General features: G+C 39.2%; 1 protein-coding gene across 1 annotated transcript; it reads right to left on the reverse strand.

Moving 5' to 3' along the window:
• Positions 1-1,886: 1,886 nt before the first annotated feature.
• On the reverse strand, positions 1,887-18,247 carry LOC134399588 (interleukin-1 receptor type 1-like). Its single transcript, XM_063127671.1, has 7 exons — positions 18,184-18,247; positions 13,979-14,210; positions 13,320-13,500; positions 10,275-10,437; positions 6,398-6,463; positions 4,240-4,360; positions 1,887-2,049 (listed from the first exon to the last, which is right to left on the reverse strand). Exons 1-7 carry the CDS (start codon positions 18,245-18,247, stop codon positions 1,887-1,889), a joined length of 990 nt encoding a protein of 329 aa, XP_062983741.1.
• Positions 18,248-18,893: the final 646 nt, after the last annotated feature.

Consider the following 18,893-nt stretch of genomic DNA (forward strand, 5'->3'; position numbering starts at 1 on the left):
TTGGATCTGTTGGTCCTAAAATCATCCAGCTTGTGGCACTGAATTGTCTTGTGATCATTTCATGTATTTTGTGTTCTATGTATTAGTTGCCCTAGTTAAACTGTGTGCCTGTAGCAGTGTCAAACCTACAGTGGCAATAGACAACTAGCAAAAGTTAAGACAAATGGTTTAGCATCAGTTGGCAAACCAGGAGTGGATTCATAGAGAAATTCTGGAGCTGATGTCTATTAATCAGTAACTCTGAGGGGAAACATGTGTAGGCATATTAATTGCTTATAAATGCCTACAAATGGAGGATTGACAGAGAAATCTGAAAAGCCCCCCTGAAGCCCCTCATTTCAATGTGAATAAAAGTGCAGAAGCATGCACACTGTTTGTCCTTGCCCCCACCAGTGTCTCCAAACGGAGAAAAGCAAAGTGCCTAGTCTCCTCATTGTGCTCAAAGTTGCCCCAACCCCTGCTCTGGTAATCTGACTTAGGGAAAAGGTTACAGTCCCAGATAACATACCAGAAGAAAGCCTTGAGGCCGGAAACAAATTTCCATATTTCCCCAGACGCAGAGGCATCTCTAAGTCTTATTGCTAAGACCCCCTCCCTTAGCGGGCACCAAGAAGTGGCTCGCAGCTGGCTGGAGACATTTTCTGTTGACCTTGGGATGGTTTTATCAAAGTACAAGGAGTTACATACGGTGGACACAGAACAATATGGGGCATTGTTCTAGATGAAATAGTTTATGGAAAATGTAGAAAGTATGTAATCTCTGTAAAATGCATGGATGGACTTGGAAAGCTACAAATGTATGCTGATGAGGATGATGGTTAGAGAGTCTCTGCCGTTGGTTTGTACATGGTAAGGGGCTGTCTCCTGTGTGCAAAGTAAATAAAGAGTCTCTGTTTCTGGACCGGATGTGAAGTCATCCTTTTCCTAACAGGTTAGGGGAATTTCCCTAACAGTATAACTGGACTGGCATTGCTGCCAACTTCAGAGAGATTTCAGTCATTCATGTGGATTAGTAACAAAGCAACTCTTCTCACCATAAGCATCTATGCTAAGGTTACATTGTGTTGCAATACAAGGCACAACTTGTCATTTCGTTGGCTCACATAAGGCTCTTCACTTCACCCAGGTGCACTTACTAATTGGATGAAGGGGCTGGAATGTCAGCTCGTTAGAGTTTTCTAGCCTACACAAGTAAACTTTTTGGTGTTCTCATGAGATCACTGTAACTGTGTGCTTTGACTCATCTTTCCCATAACACAAAGGAACGTACAGGCTGAAATAAGAGTTTGCTAGCTTAAAGGCAGAAGCAGCCATTCACTCAGAAGCCTTTCCAGGCAGCCATGGTATTGCAAGCCACCAGGCCATACAATATGCAAGGTGGCAATAGGGCTTGTAGTGGGAGATTTAGCAGTAGCCACTGGCGTTAGTCCTGGACAGCATCTTTGAAGTAAACCTCTGTTAACCTGCCTGATTTTAATGCAGTTTCAATGTGCAAGGAATTACTTATATTTTCTGACCAAAATTGAGTTTAGAAATTGAAGCATGGCAAATAAAATGCCCAGGGAGCTTCAGCTATTGGGTGGTATAAAAATGCAATAAATAAATAAATAAAAATAAAACATATTCTACATTTATAGGAACAACCCAGCCGCCACCACAAAAAAAAAAAAAATAAAAAAAATATGGCAACTACCAGTGTTGCAAATTCTCCACTCATTGGGAAGAGGTCTCAATACAATCAATAGTTCTTACTGCCAAGTAAACATGCAGACAATGTTTATGCCCCATCCCATACTTCCCATTAGTGTATACAATATATTCTGGACTTTGGAAATCTTGTAGTTTATTAATTCCTTTACATGTCTCTACATTTTCCATTTTCCCTATTAATAAATATTAGAAGACATACTACTTGGAGGTTGTATTGAGATATATGCAGAAACTTCACCTGCATGGCAAACAAACAACTTGCCATAATCTTCACTCTTCAGATTTGTAATGTTCAGAGGCACTACAAAAAACTGAGCTCCTTCAACATGATATACGTCTCTGTACAAAAAAAGTAGCAAGTACTTAATCAACACATGCAAAAATCCATGGATTTTCTTTGGGGCAAAGGCATACAAGAAACAAACATCTCAGCCCACACTTAAATGAGCTTCTAGAAAGAGTATAGACTAGTCCACATCACCACTCTCTGGGATGATGAAGATATGCAGGAACTGATAAGATAGTGCCTCTCATTTTATAGTCCTCTGATTCCTTATATAACCACCTTCAAAGGAGCAGTTAACATGTGAAACCTCTAGTGGGTGCAGTTACAGGACAGGATAGGTGAATAGGAGATGGGAAGCCAGAACTCTGCGTTTATCACTAGCAATGATGTCATGGATATAATCTGACAGAAGGCTATGACAGTCACACTAAAGGCAGAGTATCACAATGCACAGCAACCACAATTTGTAATTTGAATGATAGGAACAAGTGATTTATCTGGATGAAAGATAATCATATCCTCTACGTTGAACTATCTTCAAACTAATTGTCTGTACAATCCATCAGAGTTATAGTTATGCTATACCTTTCCTTTTCATCAAACCCAGGTGAGGCAGAGGCTGTTCTGAACCAGTGACTGGGCACGGTAATGGACTGGACGAGGGCTAACAAACTGAGACTCAATCCAGACAAGACGGAGGTACTGTTAGTAGGTGGTTCATCTGTCCGGCAAGGTGATGTTTGCCCTGTCCTGGACGGGGTTGCACTCTCCCTAAAGGATTGGGTCCGTAGTTTGGGGGTGCTCTTCGATCCAGAACTGTCACTTGAGGCACAGGTGAACTCAGTGGCAAAGAGCACCTTTTATCAGCTCAGTCTGATTTACCAACTACGCCCTTATCTGGACAGAGATAACTCAGCTACAGTTATCCATACTCTTATAACCTCTCGTTTGGATTACTGCAATGTGTTATACGTGGGGCTGCCTTTGAAAACGGTCCGGAAACTTCAGCTGGTACAAAACAGGGCAGCCCACCTAACAGGGACTGGCTGACGAGACCATATTACGCCAGTCCTTCTACAACTTCTCTGGCTGCCAGTCCAGGTCTGGGCCCGATTCAAAGTGCTGGTAATAACATTCAAAGCCCTAAACGGCTTGGGGCCAGGTTATTTGAAGGAACGCCTCCTCCCATATGTGCCTGCCCGGACCTTAAGATCATCCTCAGGGGTCCTTCTCCGTGAGCCCCTGCCGAAGGAAGTGAGGCAGGTGGCTACTAGGAGGAGGGCTTTCTCTGCTGTGGCACCCCGGCTGTGGAATGAGCTCCCCAGAGAGGTTCGCTTGGCACCTACATTGTTTTCCTTTCGTCGCCAGCTGAAGGCCTTTTTATTTTCTCAGTATTTTAACACCTAATTTAACTTAAATTTAAACTCTGCTGTTTTAATTTCATATTTTAACCTATATCAAGTTTTGCTGTGTGGTTTTATCCTGGTTGTGCTTTTAATATTGTATTTTATATTTGTGTTTTTAAATTGTTGGTTGTTTTATTATGCTCTTCATGGTTTTAATTTTTGTGAACCACCCAGAGAGCTTCGGCTATTGGGTGGTATAGAAATGAAATGAAATGAAATGAATGAATAAATAAATAAATAAATAAATAAAGATGCGAATCTGGAGCAGATGGATGAAAATTCAGACATAAGATTGGAGTTCTCTCTCTTACTCTTTCAAGTACACTTTGTCACATATTCTAGAAGCACAAGGAAGTTTAATAGATCTTCTGTGGAGGAAATTTAATCATTTTCTGGGTTTGGACAACCAATAAGTAGAAAGAAAACAAAACATCTTACTATCTTATATGGAACATTAGTATAACTTCTACATTACTCAATATTCCACAACACTTCTACATTGTAGGGGAATATCAGTAAATGGTAGACAAACTTTAAGGAAGTTTGCCTTCCGTTATCAATCTCTTCAGAAAGTAACTTTAGATTTTTCCACAACACAGTCTGAAAACCTATGGTAGAAAGATATTATATGAAGAAGCGAGAAGGTTAAATATTGTTCTGTAGTAAACAATACCCCAATATAGCTGATACTTTCATCTTCTGTTAGTAACTACCGAAACATAGTTGAATCCTGTTTCTCTAGAATTCTCTTTACAATCATGAAATTAGTATTCACTGAATTAAAAAAAGAAATGAGATCTTGCTTGCTTTATTTACATATGAAATATATATACTTACTGAAATCCTTCCACAATTCTTCCTTTAACCAAGTCAACTGGCGTATTATTGACTTTCCAGAATACAAAAAGAAAAGGGTCATTGTAACTTGAAACATTGCATTCTGTAAATATGTTGGATCCTGAAAAATTGGTACCAGAAAATGATTATCAGAAGCCTTTAATAAACTGTCACTGAACAATTTCATGAAAATATCTTTTTAAAAGAATGCCTGAAAACTAACTTGAGCATAAATTTTCTCCATCTGGTGACAGGCAGTGGAATCCTACATGTTTATTCAGAAGTATATCCCACTGTTTTAAATGGGGCTTACTCCCTAGTAAGTGTGTTTAGAATTGCAAAGTCCCCAATTCCTGGACTGTAAACAATTGCTCATAGTTTGTTGTTGGGCTAACACTGGGTTGTTTAACCCCTGATGTTCCAGGTTCAGACATCACAATAACCACCCAGTACTGTGAGGCATTCTTGGGTTGTTTCAAAAAGTGAAAGTGATTAGCAGGCTGGAAGCTCAGTCAAACATGGTCATGCAAGTTCCTTGGTTGATTAGCCAAGGAATTGGGCATTACATGTGAATTGGGTTTTAGTGTGCTATAGCAGGGCAATTTGCACTAGATCGGGAAGGGTTACTGAGTCCCAGTTGTTTAACAACAACATTTAAAAATAAAAGTTAAAAATGATTTCATACCACATCCTGACCATATCCTAATCTCTTCGCCTCACCTGTAAAATGTGAGTATTAATTGGTTGCTTTTGATTAGGCTTGCTTCAACATGTAAGGTTTTTGAACTTGCAAGTAGAAGGCAATATGCAACTGTTCCATCTTTTCTTCTTAACAGATTCTCCACAGTAAGAAAAAGATGGAAGCCGTGGTGGGAAACTATGGAAGGGTTACAAGTCCAAGATGTCAACATCTGGACTAAAATTCCATTAATGAAGCAGAGCAATGAAAACCTGCTACTAGTGCTACCAATGAAATATGTATTTTCCATCTTTCCCTCCTTAGTGGATTTATTGTTGTAAGAAAAAAGAGCTAGAGAAAGAAAATGGTGGGGAAACATAGGAGGACTGCAAGTGGAGGCCAACTTTGCCTGGACTTCCTGAAAATTCTGTCAATGAGTCAGGATAATTATACTAACATCGGGAGGAACCCCAGGGTCTTTGTAAAGCTCTACTGGCCACTTTTGAGTGTTTTTTGTTACAAGCCCTGATCTATAGTTACTCAGATGTAAATTATTATTTATTTATTTATTTATTTATTTATTTATTTATATAGCACCATCAATGTACATGGTGCTGTACAGAGTAAAACAATAAAATAGCAAAACCCTGCCACATAGGCTTACATTCTAATAAAATCATAATAAAACAATAAGAAGGGGAAGAGAATGCACCAAACAGGCACAGGGTAGAGTAAAACTAACAGTATAAAAGTCAGAACAAAATCAAGTTTTAAAAGCTTTAGAAAAAAGAAAAGTTCTGGATACATTGTATAGCTCATAGGTAGACTAAGTAATTGAATCCCGCAGACACTATTTTGCACCTCTAATTAGAGGACCAGAGCATTCTAATAAAGCCTACAAAGCCCAAACTGATTTGGGGCCAGGATATTTGAATGACTGCTCCATCCATATGAATCTACCTAGAACTTAGGACAATCATTAGAGGCCCTGTTATATGTCCCACTAGAGTGTCTACGTTGGTGATTACTCAGGACAGGGCCTTTTTGGTAGCAGCACCCCAATTGTGGAACTCCCTTCTTCATCTTGCTTTAGATGGGCAGTAAATACTGCTTTGTTCCACTAATTTTTTTGTATTTTATCAAGTTTTACTGCTCTACAGTTTTAATTTCATTACTGCCTTTGACCCATGGAAATAATGGAAAGAGTACAACCAAACAAAATGGTCATCTGCAGCTTCAAAGTGACACAGGGCATCTTCCACCCTAATGCTGGCTGCCTTCCATTTCCAACTCTTGGAACAGTAATACAGTAAACAAAGAATACAGTATTGTCTTCTATTCTCAGTGCTGATGTGTAAAGGATGACAAAAATGTGTACATTTTAATCACTAACGTTAAAATATTACTGGTAAGTTAAGACACATGTTTTGTTGTTTTGTCAATTCTCTATCAGAAATTAGGAAGTAACCAAAGACTTACCAAGTTCGGCTTCAATTGTATTGTTTCTGGGGTACAAAATCTCTGTTCTCTTCCTTCCTCCTCTCTCTAGAAATAAAAGAAATCAGAAGTATTTTGTAAAGAAGACCACACATATATGCATATAAAACAAAATGCAATAAGGAGCAACAAAGTGCCACAATAGTTCAGATCAGTAATAAATAACAGTAATACTGAGCATTACTATTAGCAATTTACAGTGGTCAAAACACAAACATCATCTCAGAAACCCTTATGCTATATTGGTAAGTAGATGGCAGACAGAAACTAAAAGATAATAGCTTTTCTAAGACCACCTTCCAAATCCAAGGCCAAGGCAAGATTTGAATTGGAGACTTCCTGATTTTCAGTAGGGCTGTGTACAGCCCCCCAACTCGCCTAGGAACCAAAACCAGCCTTTGTAGACTCCTGGGCAACCATGAACTGCAGAAAAGTCCTTTATGGCCGCCATAGTTTGAAGACATAGATCTATGAAAATGAGAGAGTCCCCATTTTACCTTTAAATTACATCTCTGATGGAGGAAGACAGACTGCAAAGGTAAGTTTTATAGGCAGCAGCGGCTGCAGCAGTTCTGGAGGGTGAGCAGGAAGAGGAGGACGGGAGAGGAAGGGGGTGAATCCAACAGACTCATGGTCAACCTCACGCCAGCTTTCCTGCATGGGCAAGTGGGGGGGAGTGGCCTCCCAGGATGCTTTGGTACCAGTCCACTTCATCTTGGGGTGCCTTGGGCCGTCCTGCTGCTGTCTCGTATTTAGGTTGAGGCAGGCTGTGTTGGCTTGCCTCGCCTTGGATTCCGGGGTTCACCCTTGATCTGTGCTTGGAGGGAAGAGAAACGGAGAGGGGGGGCCTGGAAAGATTTCCCATCTTTCTGTTCCCTTTCCCTAAGCACAGACCAAGGGGCAGCATATCATGTTAGCAGTTGAAATCAATGGGATTTACTTTTGAGTAAAGTAAATCCCCTAACCCTGCCTGGAGGCTCCTTCCCTCCCTCTGTGGCTCCTTCTTAGGAAAAGGGCGCAGAAAGAGGGGAAATCTTTCCAGCTCCCCTCCCTCTGTTTCTCTTTCCTGCCCCCTTTTATCTCAGATCTAGGGGCGTGTCAGGACCAACTCCCAGCTGGGGGAGAATGACCAGCCACGAAGCAAGTGGTGTTAAACCAATCATGGCTCCTTCTCTTGGAGAAGCAGGAAAGAAAGAAAGCCCGCAAAGTGGTGGTGGTGGTGGTGGTGTGCATGTGTGCTTGCTTGCATCTTCAAGTTCATGAACTACAGATGTGCTGGTTCCCTTACTCACTGTGAAGTGGGAGTGTATCCATGTAAATCATCTTTCAGTGTGTGTATCGTTTACAATGTGAGACACTGAACTGGAGCTGCATGCTGGCTGGCAATTCTTAGTGCTGCAAAAAGAAAAGGGAGTCGCCCTCACGTAGAGAAGATAAGAAAGAGGACCTAAGAAATATGGTTCAATTTCCTATATTGACATTAACAAGGAGTACCCAAAAATTGTTGTTCAATATTGTGTATTTACACATTAATCAGTGAATGTAATAATTCTCAACCATAGTCCAATTTACAGACAACAGTAAACGGTCAAGATTACAGATATGAATATACAATCAAAATCTCAATAGTGATAACAAATAAATGATTAATAAAAGCCTTCAGTTATCATTCAAAACATAAAACATAAAATTTCCTATGGACAATTTTTACGTTTGAAAAGGAACAAGTCCAACAAATTGTATGAGACACAAGCCAAAAAACTGATGCAAGACTTTAGGGATAGGGGATATCCTATTGATGTTATCAGGACAGCAAAAACGAAGGTGGACGTTTTATTTCGGCCCAAAACAACAACAACATGTTCTCAGTTACATTGGTCCATTGAGTATGGTGTCTTATCTTCTCATATTAAGGGGCTAATTTACAAACATTGGCACATTGTACAGGACATTCCAGGGTGCTAGTCTGCACCAATGATAGGACTATGTAGGACCGCCAATTTAAAGGACAGACTGGTTTGGTTGGATTTCTTACACCCAGTCCTCTCTCCTATGAAGGACATTGGACATTTTAAATGTGGGCACTGCAACTGTTGCCCTCAATCACTACAGCTGAAATTTTATTAATCCCTTGGATGGACTGGAATATACTCTCAGGTTTTAGTCGACCTGCGGGACTGCGAATGTCATATATGTCATTTTGTGCCCGTGTCCTAAAATGTATGTAGGACAAACTTCCAGACCACTAAGGATGAGGATCACGGAACATAAAAGTAAGATTCATAATCAACACATGGAAGCTCCTTTGACTTCACATTTCTTGGATCATAATCATTCTCCAGAGTCAATGCTGTTTTTTGCTGTGGAACACATTAAACAACATCCCCATAAACATGTATGCATTTATGAACTCCTGTTAAAAGGGGAAGCATACTGGATCTTTAAGCTGGGTTCGATGTCCCCCCATGGTCTGAATGATAAATGGGACTTGTCCCCTTTTTTATAACAAATCACAACTAAGTTGTTACAGGAATACACCCGCCATGTTTCAGCACAGGAAGATACTATATAAGAATGTTTCTTTAATTTTCAGCCGACAACAAAATCGGCCTTCACTTGGACCTCCCTGTAGATAATTCATGGTTTCATTCCAATTAGATTACTTTTCTACACATGTGATATATAGCTCTGTGTCCAACCTTATTATTCGTGGGGAAGGACTTTTGGCACACATTTCCGAAACTCAGCCCAAATGAAAGGTAAAATATATGGTTTTGAAGCTAGCTCTTTAGGTCTAGGTTTAGTATGATATCAGCAGCAACAACATAGAGCATTTACAATTTTGTCTTTCAGTGCAAAGAAGATAGCACGGTGATTAGGCAAGTTCAAAGGATTAGGTTCTCCACTTAGTTGTGATAAGGTAATTATTGTATTTTAATGGCATGTATGCACTATGTTGTTGTGATTTATGTGATGGTTAGCCTGTATATTATTGTTACAGTGCCGTGTCCCCCAGGGATTGTTTGAAGTGACAAACAGTGATTTACAACTGAAGAAGACTGGCATTGAAACGGAATACACAATCCAGAATGTCCGTTTTGATTTGATTAATGTTGTTGTGTCACTACTATGTATATTTGGCCCGCATCATCATTTATTTGTTATCACTATTGAGATTTTGATTGTATATTCATATCTGTAATCTTGACCTTTTACTGTTGTCTTTAAATTGGACTATGGTTGAGAGTTATTACATTCACTGATTAATGTGTAAATACACAATATTGAACAACAATTTTTGGGTACTCCTTGTTAATGTCAATATAGGAAATTGAACCATATTTCTTAGGTCCTCTTTCTTACCTTCTCTACGTGAGGGCGACTCCCTTTTCTTTTTGCAGCACTAAGAATTGCCAGTCAGCATGCAGCTCCAGTTCAGTGTCTCACATTGTAAACGATACACACACTGAAATATGACTTACATGGATACACTCCCACTTCACAGTGAGTGATCATTTCAGAGGTAGTTTTCAGGAACAATAAGATTGGAATTAAATAGAATCATTGAACAGAATGTGCCATTTGATTTTAAAGTATCTCTCTCCTACTTTGTGTTGTAGTAACAATATTGATAAAGGGGCATCCTGAAGACTAACAATTGTGTATAATGCCAGCAAGTATAATAGTCTTAAAACATAATTGGTTTCAATTCCTGTACAAAGTTGGAATTTGTGATTTGTGCAATTGCTTGGAAACCGCTAATAAGTAAATGGAAATTCTGCATTGACAAAAGAAGTAGGAAAACACTACCCAGGGAAGATAGGTAGAAAACGATGAACTAGCAAACACAAACTTGTACCTTTAACAATCAACAAAATGCTCTGTGAAAAGTGGTATTTATTCCCCAAATAACTGTATGTTCCTTTGCATTGGTATTTTCCCTTATCATCGTCGCTCACATTACGTATTATAACTGCTCTTTTCGTTAAGATAAATCTCTGCCCCTCCAATGGTGTACATCCCTAAATGTAAGAAAGTAGAGCTTTAAAAAAGTTAAGCACAGAATATGAGCTGCAACATGCTTCCTATGGACTACTGCTTATCCTAGACAAATACTTATAACCATTCAAGGTAACAACACAGTTTATACTCCTCCATTTTATATGATGTACAAAATGACTATGTGGCTACACATTATCTCATCATAAAGAGATAAGACAACATAGTGAGCTTTAAAAAATACATTTCACAGTGACTTTTCCTTATGAAGTAATCTTGCTGCATTCTATGAAAACACTACAATCACATCTGTTTTTTAACAAAGAAGCATCTAAACTGTGTTGCATCTGTTTGTGTACAAACATATATATGGCCTTTGTAAGTATCCCTTGTATACTTAATTTTGTATTAAGCTCTGAAGAACTTCTATATCATATCTGAATTCTGTCCTTCCTCCAAAATGTTCTGAACAATGTACATAAGGATGTCCCATTTTATCTTTACAGCAGCTCTTTGAATTAGGATAAACATAGGCTCAGTTCAAACAACACATTTCTCAAAGGTGGTTTTAGAACTCCGCAGTTGAGTTTTTACACCACCATGAAGAAATGTGTTGTCTGGCAGGAAAACTCCACATTGTGGTGGATTTTTTTTTTAAAAAAAAAACAACACTCCACGCAAAATATCCACACTATGCAGATGAGAGTTCCTGCACAACCGTTGTGTTGCATGTTGAGTGGAGGGCTCCGTGGAGTTTTCCATTACATTGACTTTTCCCACGGACTACAGAGTTCCCTGGCAAAAGCGACGAAAAGAGCAAGTGCTGCTCTAGGAGAGCCGCTGGGATTGTGTTTTTTGCAGCAATGGCTGATGGGATACCACCGGGAGGACTGGGGGAAGAGACAGGGTGGAAGAACTGTCAATCAAACATCGTGATGGATTTTACTCAACTCCAAAGTATCCCACAGTCACACAACGATGGAGTTAGAACATGTTGTGTGGGGAGTACCCCCTAAAACTCAACTGTTGAGTTTTTACAATGCATTGACTAATGTGTTGTCTGAACTGAGCCAGAGTGTCAATGACCAAGGTTTACTGAAAGAACTTCACCGCTATATCCCTTGTCCAACCATCTTTAAACCAGGTACTGTCTTTAAACCAGGTCTAATCCCCATTTTACCTCATTCACAGAATTTGATGGGGAGCGGGGGGGGGGGGGAGATGACAAATCTTTCATTTTTAACCCTCCAGTATTTTATTACTTATTTCAACATTTTTCTTTTCACCCTGCCCTCCCCCCAACAAAAAAAGCCTTTAAGGAAGAAAAGCCAGAATAACAGTGTGTTTTGAATGCTAGAGCTAGGAGCCTTCCATCTGGAAGACTCCTATGTCTAACTTTCTAACCACTACAACTCACTAGCTCTCTAATTAGAAAAAGGTATATTTGAAGTTAATGTTGTATCAGATCATTGCAATATAACTCTCATATCAGACCATTTTAAAATTATATATATATATATATATATATATATATATATATATATGAGATTAAACAACCTCACTAAAAGAAAATGAAAAATCGATATATCTTGACTTAAAAAGAGGTATGTCATTTCAACTGTAGCTTAATACAGAAAATCTGGTACCCGTCCAGCTGGGACAGCTTTGGTGGGAAAACGGTCATTGCAGGTGGGGAGGTGCAGAATAAGCCACCTCGGCTGTTGCCACACGTATACCACGAGAGGCAAGGGTGGGGCAGAGCCTATAAAGGCTGGCCCTGTCAAGTATCGACCTCTGTATCAGAGAAGGTGTATGCCCATTTGCAGTTTTGACCTTCGTTCACCAAACAGGTGAAAGAACAAGCATTGCTATTTTATCATGGGACGGCGCTGCCCCCTATCTGGTACCATGTTGATGATGGCCAAGAAGCCCCTTCAGACATTGGGCTTACTGAATTATTCACTTAAATATCCATTTTTTAAAATCAGGATTTACCCAGTTCACACTTTCCAGATTGAACATGGACTCAGATGCAATCTGTGGTCAAAGTCCATACATTTCTGAGCTTGCGACATCATGCATGGACCAAAAAATGCATTTGACAGAAAGCATACATTTTTTAAAAAATGCATACTTTTGAAAATGTGCACAAATACACTTTAATCACTGGGAGAAGAATGCTACATTTTAAAGATACATACAGTCGATGTGTATATTTGCAAAAAGAAAAAAATTCTGGTACAGAAACGAGCTTCAAGATGGAGCTTTGGCAAACTCAAGTTTTGCTAATTCACACATCCCTAAATGAGAACAAGCCATAATTTCAGATCCTGGCTAGTCCTCAACTAACATAGTTAGCTGTGGCTCATCTTCAGAGCAAGACAGCAGAGTTTCTCATTGCAATGGGCCTTTAAGCATTGTTCTGTTTGTATACAGAAGGTCCCATCTCCAATTAAGAGGAACAAGTACTGGATAATGAAAAAAAACCCTGCTTTGTGAGACCCATCAGAACAAGTGCCAGTCAGCATAGTCAATACCGTACTAGATGGAAATGTCTGAATTGGCATAAGGCAATTCCTTACTTTACTAAGTGTTGATGAGAGGAGAACCTTTTCAGCTTCAGATTTCTGTTCAGCCTGGACAAAACACCCATCTTTAAACCAGTAAACGTATTACAGCCTGAAGAACAGCTTGAGATCATTATAATTATTGAAGGTTACACCTGGCACCACAAAAATTTTTTTAAAAAAAATTGTTTCAAAGGGCTGATACTCCCTTGCAAATACATGGCATGAATGTAACAAGACACATATAGGACTGGAAACCCAATAGATCCCAACATTCATTAGAGCTATTAAAATATGATTGTATTAGCCACAAAAAGGGAATCTTATAAGATCTCTACCTTATACCACTGAATAGAGAAATTATCTTGTACAAAATGTTCCATGTGACACACGATCTTTGAAGTTGTTGATAATGGTATCTGTTGCAGGTGATAGAATTTCTCATTAAAGCAAAGGCCAGCACTGTCCGATACTGTCACGTGGAAAGTGTTTTTGTAACATGTTGTTGAATTCCTGTAACTAAACATAAAAAGCATCACTGATTAATTTTTTTCTATTTTCTCCCACATTAAGTATATCCTTGACATAAGCTCCCACTACCTCAATTGAACTTGCATTCACAGAATGTTTTAAGGTAAGCAATGCTTTCCTAAGATTTTCAATTGTTCTTTCCTTCTACCTAATTCTTAAGAAGTTCTTAACAATAGAATGGAAAGCTGCAAATATGGGATTTAACTAGGAATGAGGAAGCAACGACAAACATGCATCAAAAAAACCCATGGCCACTTCCTTGAGACTGAGGGGCTACGTATGATTACCTAGGAGTAGGTCCCAATCAACTTAACGGCAAAAATGTACAGAATAGGTGCACTGCAAGTTACTTCTTGAACCAAAATACACAAATAGGCAAAATGAAAAAAGATAATATTCACATTTCTCAATGGTAGAACAAAAATTATTAACCCAAAAAGCTACACAGATAAATGCAAATCCTGACCCTGCAAAACATTCATACGTTCCAGAATCTTCATATATTGCGGGATGAAACCAAAGCAAATGACCACTTTTATGAATTCTTGAAGATTGTTGTTCAGTTATAGATGTTTCACTTCCATTTATATACCAGCTAAAACTACAGCTTGGATTGTAGACAGGGCAAGCAATTTCAAGAGGCTGCCCTTCTTCAGTCTGCATCTGATACACATTCTCTTGTTGAACAATACATTTCTCTGCAGGGAGAAAAAAAGAATAGAAAGTGACAAATGAGGGGTGTGTGTTTTTACTCTTTAATGTGCTTATTGGAGAAAACGAGGCCAGCTAACCCATATATCAATCGGCAGCTACTATATCACCACATAAGCTTTTCTGCATGTGAGCATTTTGGTGATTGTCCTTGTTCCTGGGCCTGCATGACATGTTACAAACTCATTCCCAACTCATATTCCACAGACATTCCTTGGGACATAGAGCCTGCCAGCACCCCTCCTCATGTCCTACATTTCCTTGGCTCATCAAGTGACTGCAATAAAGCCTTGGGAGCATGCCAATTCCTGGATGTCAAAAGGAGTCTAACAGCAGAATTCTACATAGGAGTTCTCTTCAGATGGAAGATCAGGGTTCTAAGGGTTCCTCTACACCAAGCAGGACATTCCACTATGAAAGCGGTATGAAACCGATATATAAAAGGCAGGAGCCACACTACTGCTTTATAGCGTTATTGAAGTGCACTGACAACTGTTGGGGCCCCTGACACATCTACACCAAGCAGGATACAGCACTATGAAAGTAGTATGAAAGCAGTATATGGTAGTATGTGTCAATGAGCCCCAACAGTTGTCAGTGCTTTTCAGTACTGCTGTAAAGCATTTGTGTGGCTCCTGCCTTTTATGTACCACTTTCATAGTGGAATATCCTGCTTGGTGTAGATGAGCCCCAAGTCATTTGGGCAGCCTATTCGAGTCCAGCAGACTTCCCAGTGCAGAGGTGTACCCAGCAACAGATGTAGAATGGCAGAGCCAGTGAAAGTGACATGACCAAGGGGACAGTGCTAATGAGCTTGTTCCTGCTCTTCCCCCTCATCCATCCTCAATCATGAGATTTAAAACATTAGCACAGTGCTTGCATTTTCCAGGGACGTGTGCATAAGACCACAACCTAAGCTGGATTGGGCTGATACAGACCTCCTAAATTTGGATCTGAATTGGGTCAGGGGTGGTCTAGATCAGTTCGGATCGGATTGATCTGAACTGATCTGGAGCTCCGGATGCCATTTTGGGTCAAACCACTTTTTTTCCCATTGACTTGCATTGGAAAAGAAAAATGCCAATAACTTTTTTAGTTTTCAAGTTACACACATGTAACTCGGAACCATGATAGCTTTTGCATAGATACTTAGTTATGCCAATTTTGAAGCAAACAGAATCATCGCCTGATTTTTAGAGAATTTTTTAAGTCCCCACATAAAATGCGTTTATCTCCGTTATTTTTCAAGATACACACATGTAACTGGGCACCATGATAGCTTCCACATAGAACCATAGGCATGGCCACTTTGAAGCAAATTGAATCATCCCCCTGATTTTTAGGGATTTTTTAAAGATGTCAGCATTCCTCTCATTTACGAAACTGCGTTCATCTCCCTCATTTTTACAGTTAAAGACATGTAACTGGGCACCAGGAGCTAATTGAAAGTGCATCTCAGAACAACATTACCACTTCAAAGGGAACACAGTGCACTATGTTCCATTTGAAGTGGTAATGTTCTCCTGAGATGCACTTTCACTCCTTCCAATTCTCATTTTCTTTCTGAGGATATTGTGGTTGAGGTTTAATTTTAAAAAATGTTAAAAATCAGGGCACGACCTGATTTGCTTCAAAGTTGGCATGCATAAGGTCCTATATGGAAGCATGGGGCTGAGTTACATGTCTAACTGTAAAAATGAAGGAGATGAATGCAGTTTTGTAAATGGGGGAAATGCTGAAATCTTTTTTTTAAATCCCTAAAAATCAGGGGATGATTCAATTTACTTCAAAATTGGCATGACTAAGGATCTATTTGGAAGATATCATGGTGCCCAACTAAATGTGTGTATCTTCAAAAATAACGGAGAAAAATGCATTTCTGTAAATGGGGGGAACTTTAAAAATTCCCAAAAAATCAGTGGATGACACTGTTTCCTTCAAAGTGGCCATGAATAAGGATATATTTAGAAGCTATCATGGTGGCCATTTTCATGTTTCTATCTTGAAAACTAAAAAGTTACAGGGGGGTTTCTTTTCCAATGTAAGTCTATGGGGGAAAATGCGGAACACCAGATCTTGCTCCGGATTCAGATCCAGATAGTTTCAGAAGAGGTCTGGATCGATCCAGAGTGGTTCAGACCCAATCCAGAAGGTCCATATTGGTATCCAGAGCAGATCGGGGAGGGGGGTCCTTGCACAGCCCAAGAATAAGGAAAAGCCACCCAAACTCCCCCTGATGTGTTTTGCCTGTTCCACAGGCAACCATCAAGGCAGGACACCCAAGACAATGCTTAGCTTGGTCAGACGAAATGAACTTTAATGTAATGCATTGTTACTTCGAAAGCACACAACTTGAAACAATAGCATCAGGATACCAAACAGAACTTCAGAGACTATTTCTGCAAACCTACCCCCACCTAACGGACACTGTAACAGAACAAAGACTAATAGATCAAGAAAGAGTTATAATCAACAACAAAAGGCTAACGGAACATGGAATTCAAAAAATCAAAGAAGAAATAGAACAACAGAACACCAACATGAAAAGCACAGATGCACCAACAAGCACACAGACATCCACAGAAGGAACAGCAACCCTAGACACAACTCCACCAGAAGATCCCCAGACAACACCTCAACCCAAAACACACAACACAACAAATATGAACACGGAGCAGCAACTGATGAAAGAAACTGAGACAAATCTAACAAAATGGAGAGAAACTGACCCAACAAAAAGAAACCCACTACCTACACTAAAGTTTATCAAGGACATGCAGAAACTCATAAACATTATGAATAGTGAACTCACAACATACATTAATAACGATAGCAACCTAAAGAAATCCAGAGTCATCTATGCAGCAGCCACAGCAGTCCTCACCTGTAACAAACAAGAACTGCCCACAAACAACAACACACACAGAAGATTAAAAACCAAACCAAACCGGCAAATCAGAATTGAAAACAAAATTGAAAAGCTATGAGAAGATATAGGAAGAATGACTCAATACATAAATGGAAATCGCTCGAAAATATCCTCAAAAATACCCAAGACATCATAGCAAACCATAAAGAAACAGTAATAGTAGCTCTTGGCATAATGAAACAAAAACTTGCAGTCCAGACCACCAGGTTAAGAAGATATAAAGAATCAAATGAACGAAAAGCCCTAAACGCTCTCTTTAAAAGAATCAAGAAATTATTATACCAAAGAATAAGCAAGAAAAAAGAAAACAACATTACACCCCCAAGTCAAGAAGAAATAACCACATTCTGGAAAAAATATCTGGTCAGAACCAGTACAACATAAAGGAAGTACAAGCTGAATAAGACAAGAAGAAGAAAGACAGAGACAACTACAACACCAAACAGAGTATTCAATAACCCTGGAAGAACTGAAGGATACAAAGGATACACAACTGGAAAACACCTGGCCCGGACCAAATTCAAAATTTCTGGTACAAGCAGCTTACATCAACACAGGAATACCTTGCTCAACAGATCAACGCAGTCATGGAACACCCACACCTATTCCCGCTATTCCTTACTGAAGGCAAAACCTACATTAAACCAAAAACTCACCCAAAACCCAGCTAACTGCAGATCCATAACATGCCTCCCAACACACTACAAAATTATAACTGCCACAATCACACAAAAAAATTGAAACACTTCTCACCCAACATAAGAACAAAAAGGATGTAAAAAAAAACCCCCGCAGAGGATGAAAAGCGCAGTTAATAATAGACAGTGTCATCATGAAGCAAACAGAAAAACAGAAGAAACCTCCACAGCTGCTACATAGATTATAAAAAAGGCTTTTGATATTGAAATGATAGAGTTCTTAACTAAAGCATTTGGGCAGCTAATAAAAGGGTTTCTAGTTTTTGCTACTGTGTAGCGTTCCATTTCTTTATTTGGAAAATTTTCCACATGGGCCATTACCATAGCACCCACCTGATTTGAGCACATAGAAGAATGACAGTATGACAATACAGGAAACCCCTAACGCAGCCTTCATGTTTTACTACACAAAAGGAAAAAGAGAAGAAAGCTCAGTAACATCTACCCATTTCAACATCATATACAACTTAAAAATAACATGTTTTTGTTTCAGTTCCTGTCATCTACAAAAGATGCATTTTTCTTGTTCTTTGTTGATTTTGCTCTTCCCCAACCCAACCAAATGGGTACAATCAAATGAAGAACATTGAAAAGGAAAAAAATCAATGGAGGTCCACCCTCCCACTTTTTTTAGCCCCCAGAAGGATCTTGGGGGGGGGGCTGACTTGGTCGGAAGATTTAACACACACCCCTACCTGCACGTAGTGATTCCAATCCAGATTAGAACTCCACATGTTTATTTCAAAGTTAAAAAAAACATTGAAGATCAGTGGCACATTTATGAAGGGAGAAGATATGAAATATTTCCTTGAATGTTGGCCAATGGCAAAAACAAATTAATTTATTAAAATAATGCAATATATAAAATACACACACCTGTAGAAATTCAGGATACTCAATTCTCTGGCTCAGTAAAAATAAAATGATGCTAATTTAATCAAAACTAAAGCATGTGTTCTATACTGAAATATTTCCATACAGCAAAGTTGAAAAAATGGTAACAATGCTAAAGTGGGAATACAAATACAATCAATCAATCAATT

This window comes from Elgaria multicarinata, chromosome 5 (genome assembly GCF_023053635.1).
Source record: "Elgaria multicarinata webbii isolate HBS135686 ecotype San Diego chromosome 5, rElgMul1.1.pri, whole genome shotgun sequence".
Taxonomy (NCBI): Eukaryota; Metazoa; Chordata; class Lepidosauria; order Squamata; family Anguidae; genus Elgaria; species Elgaria multicarinata.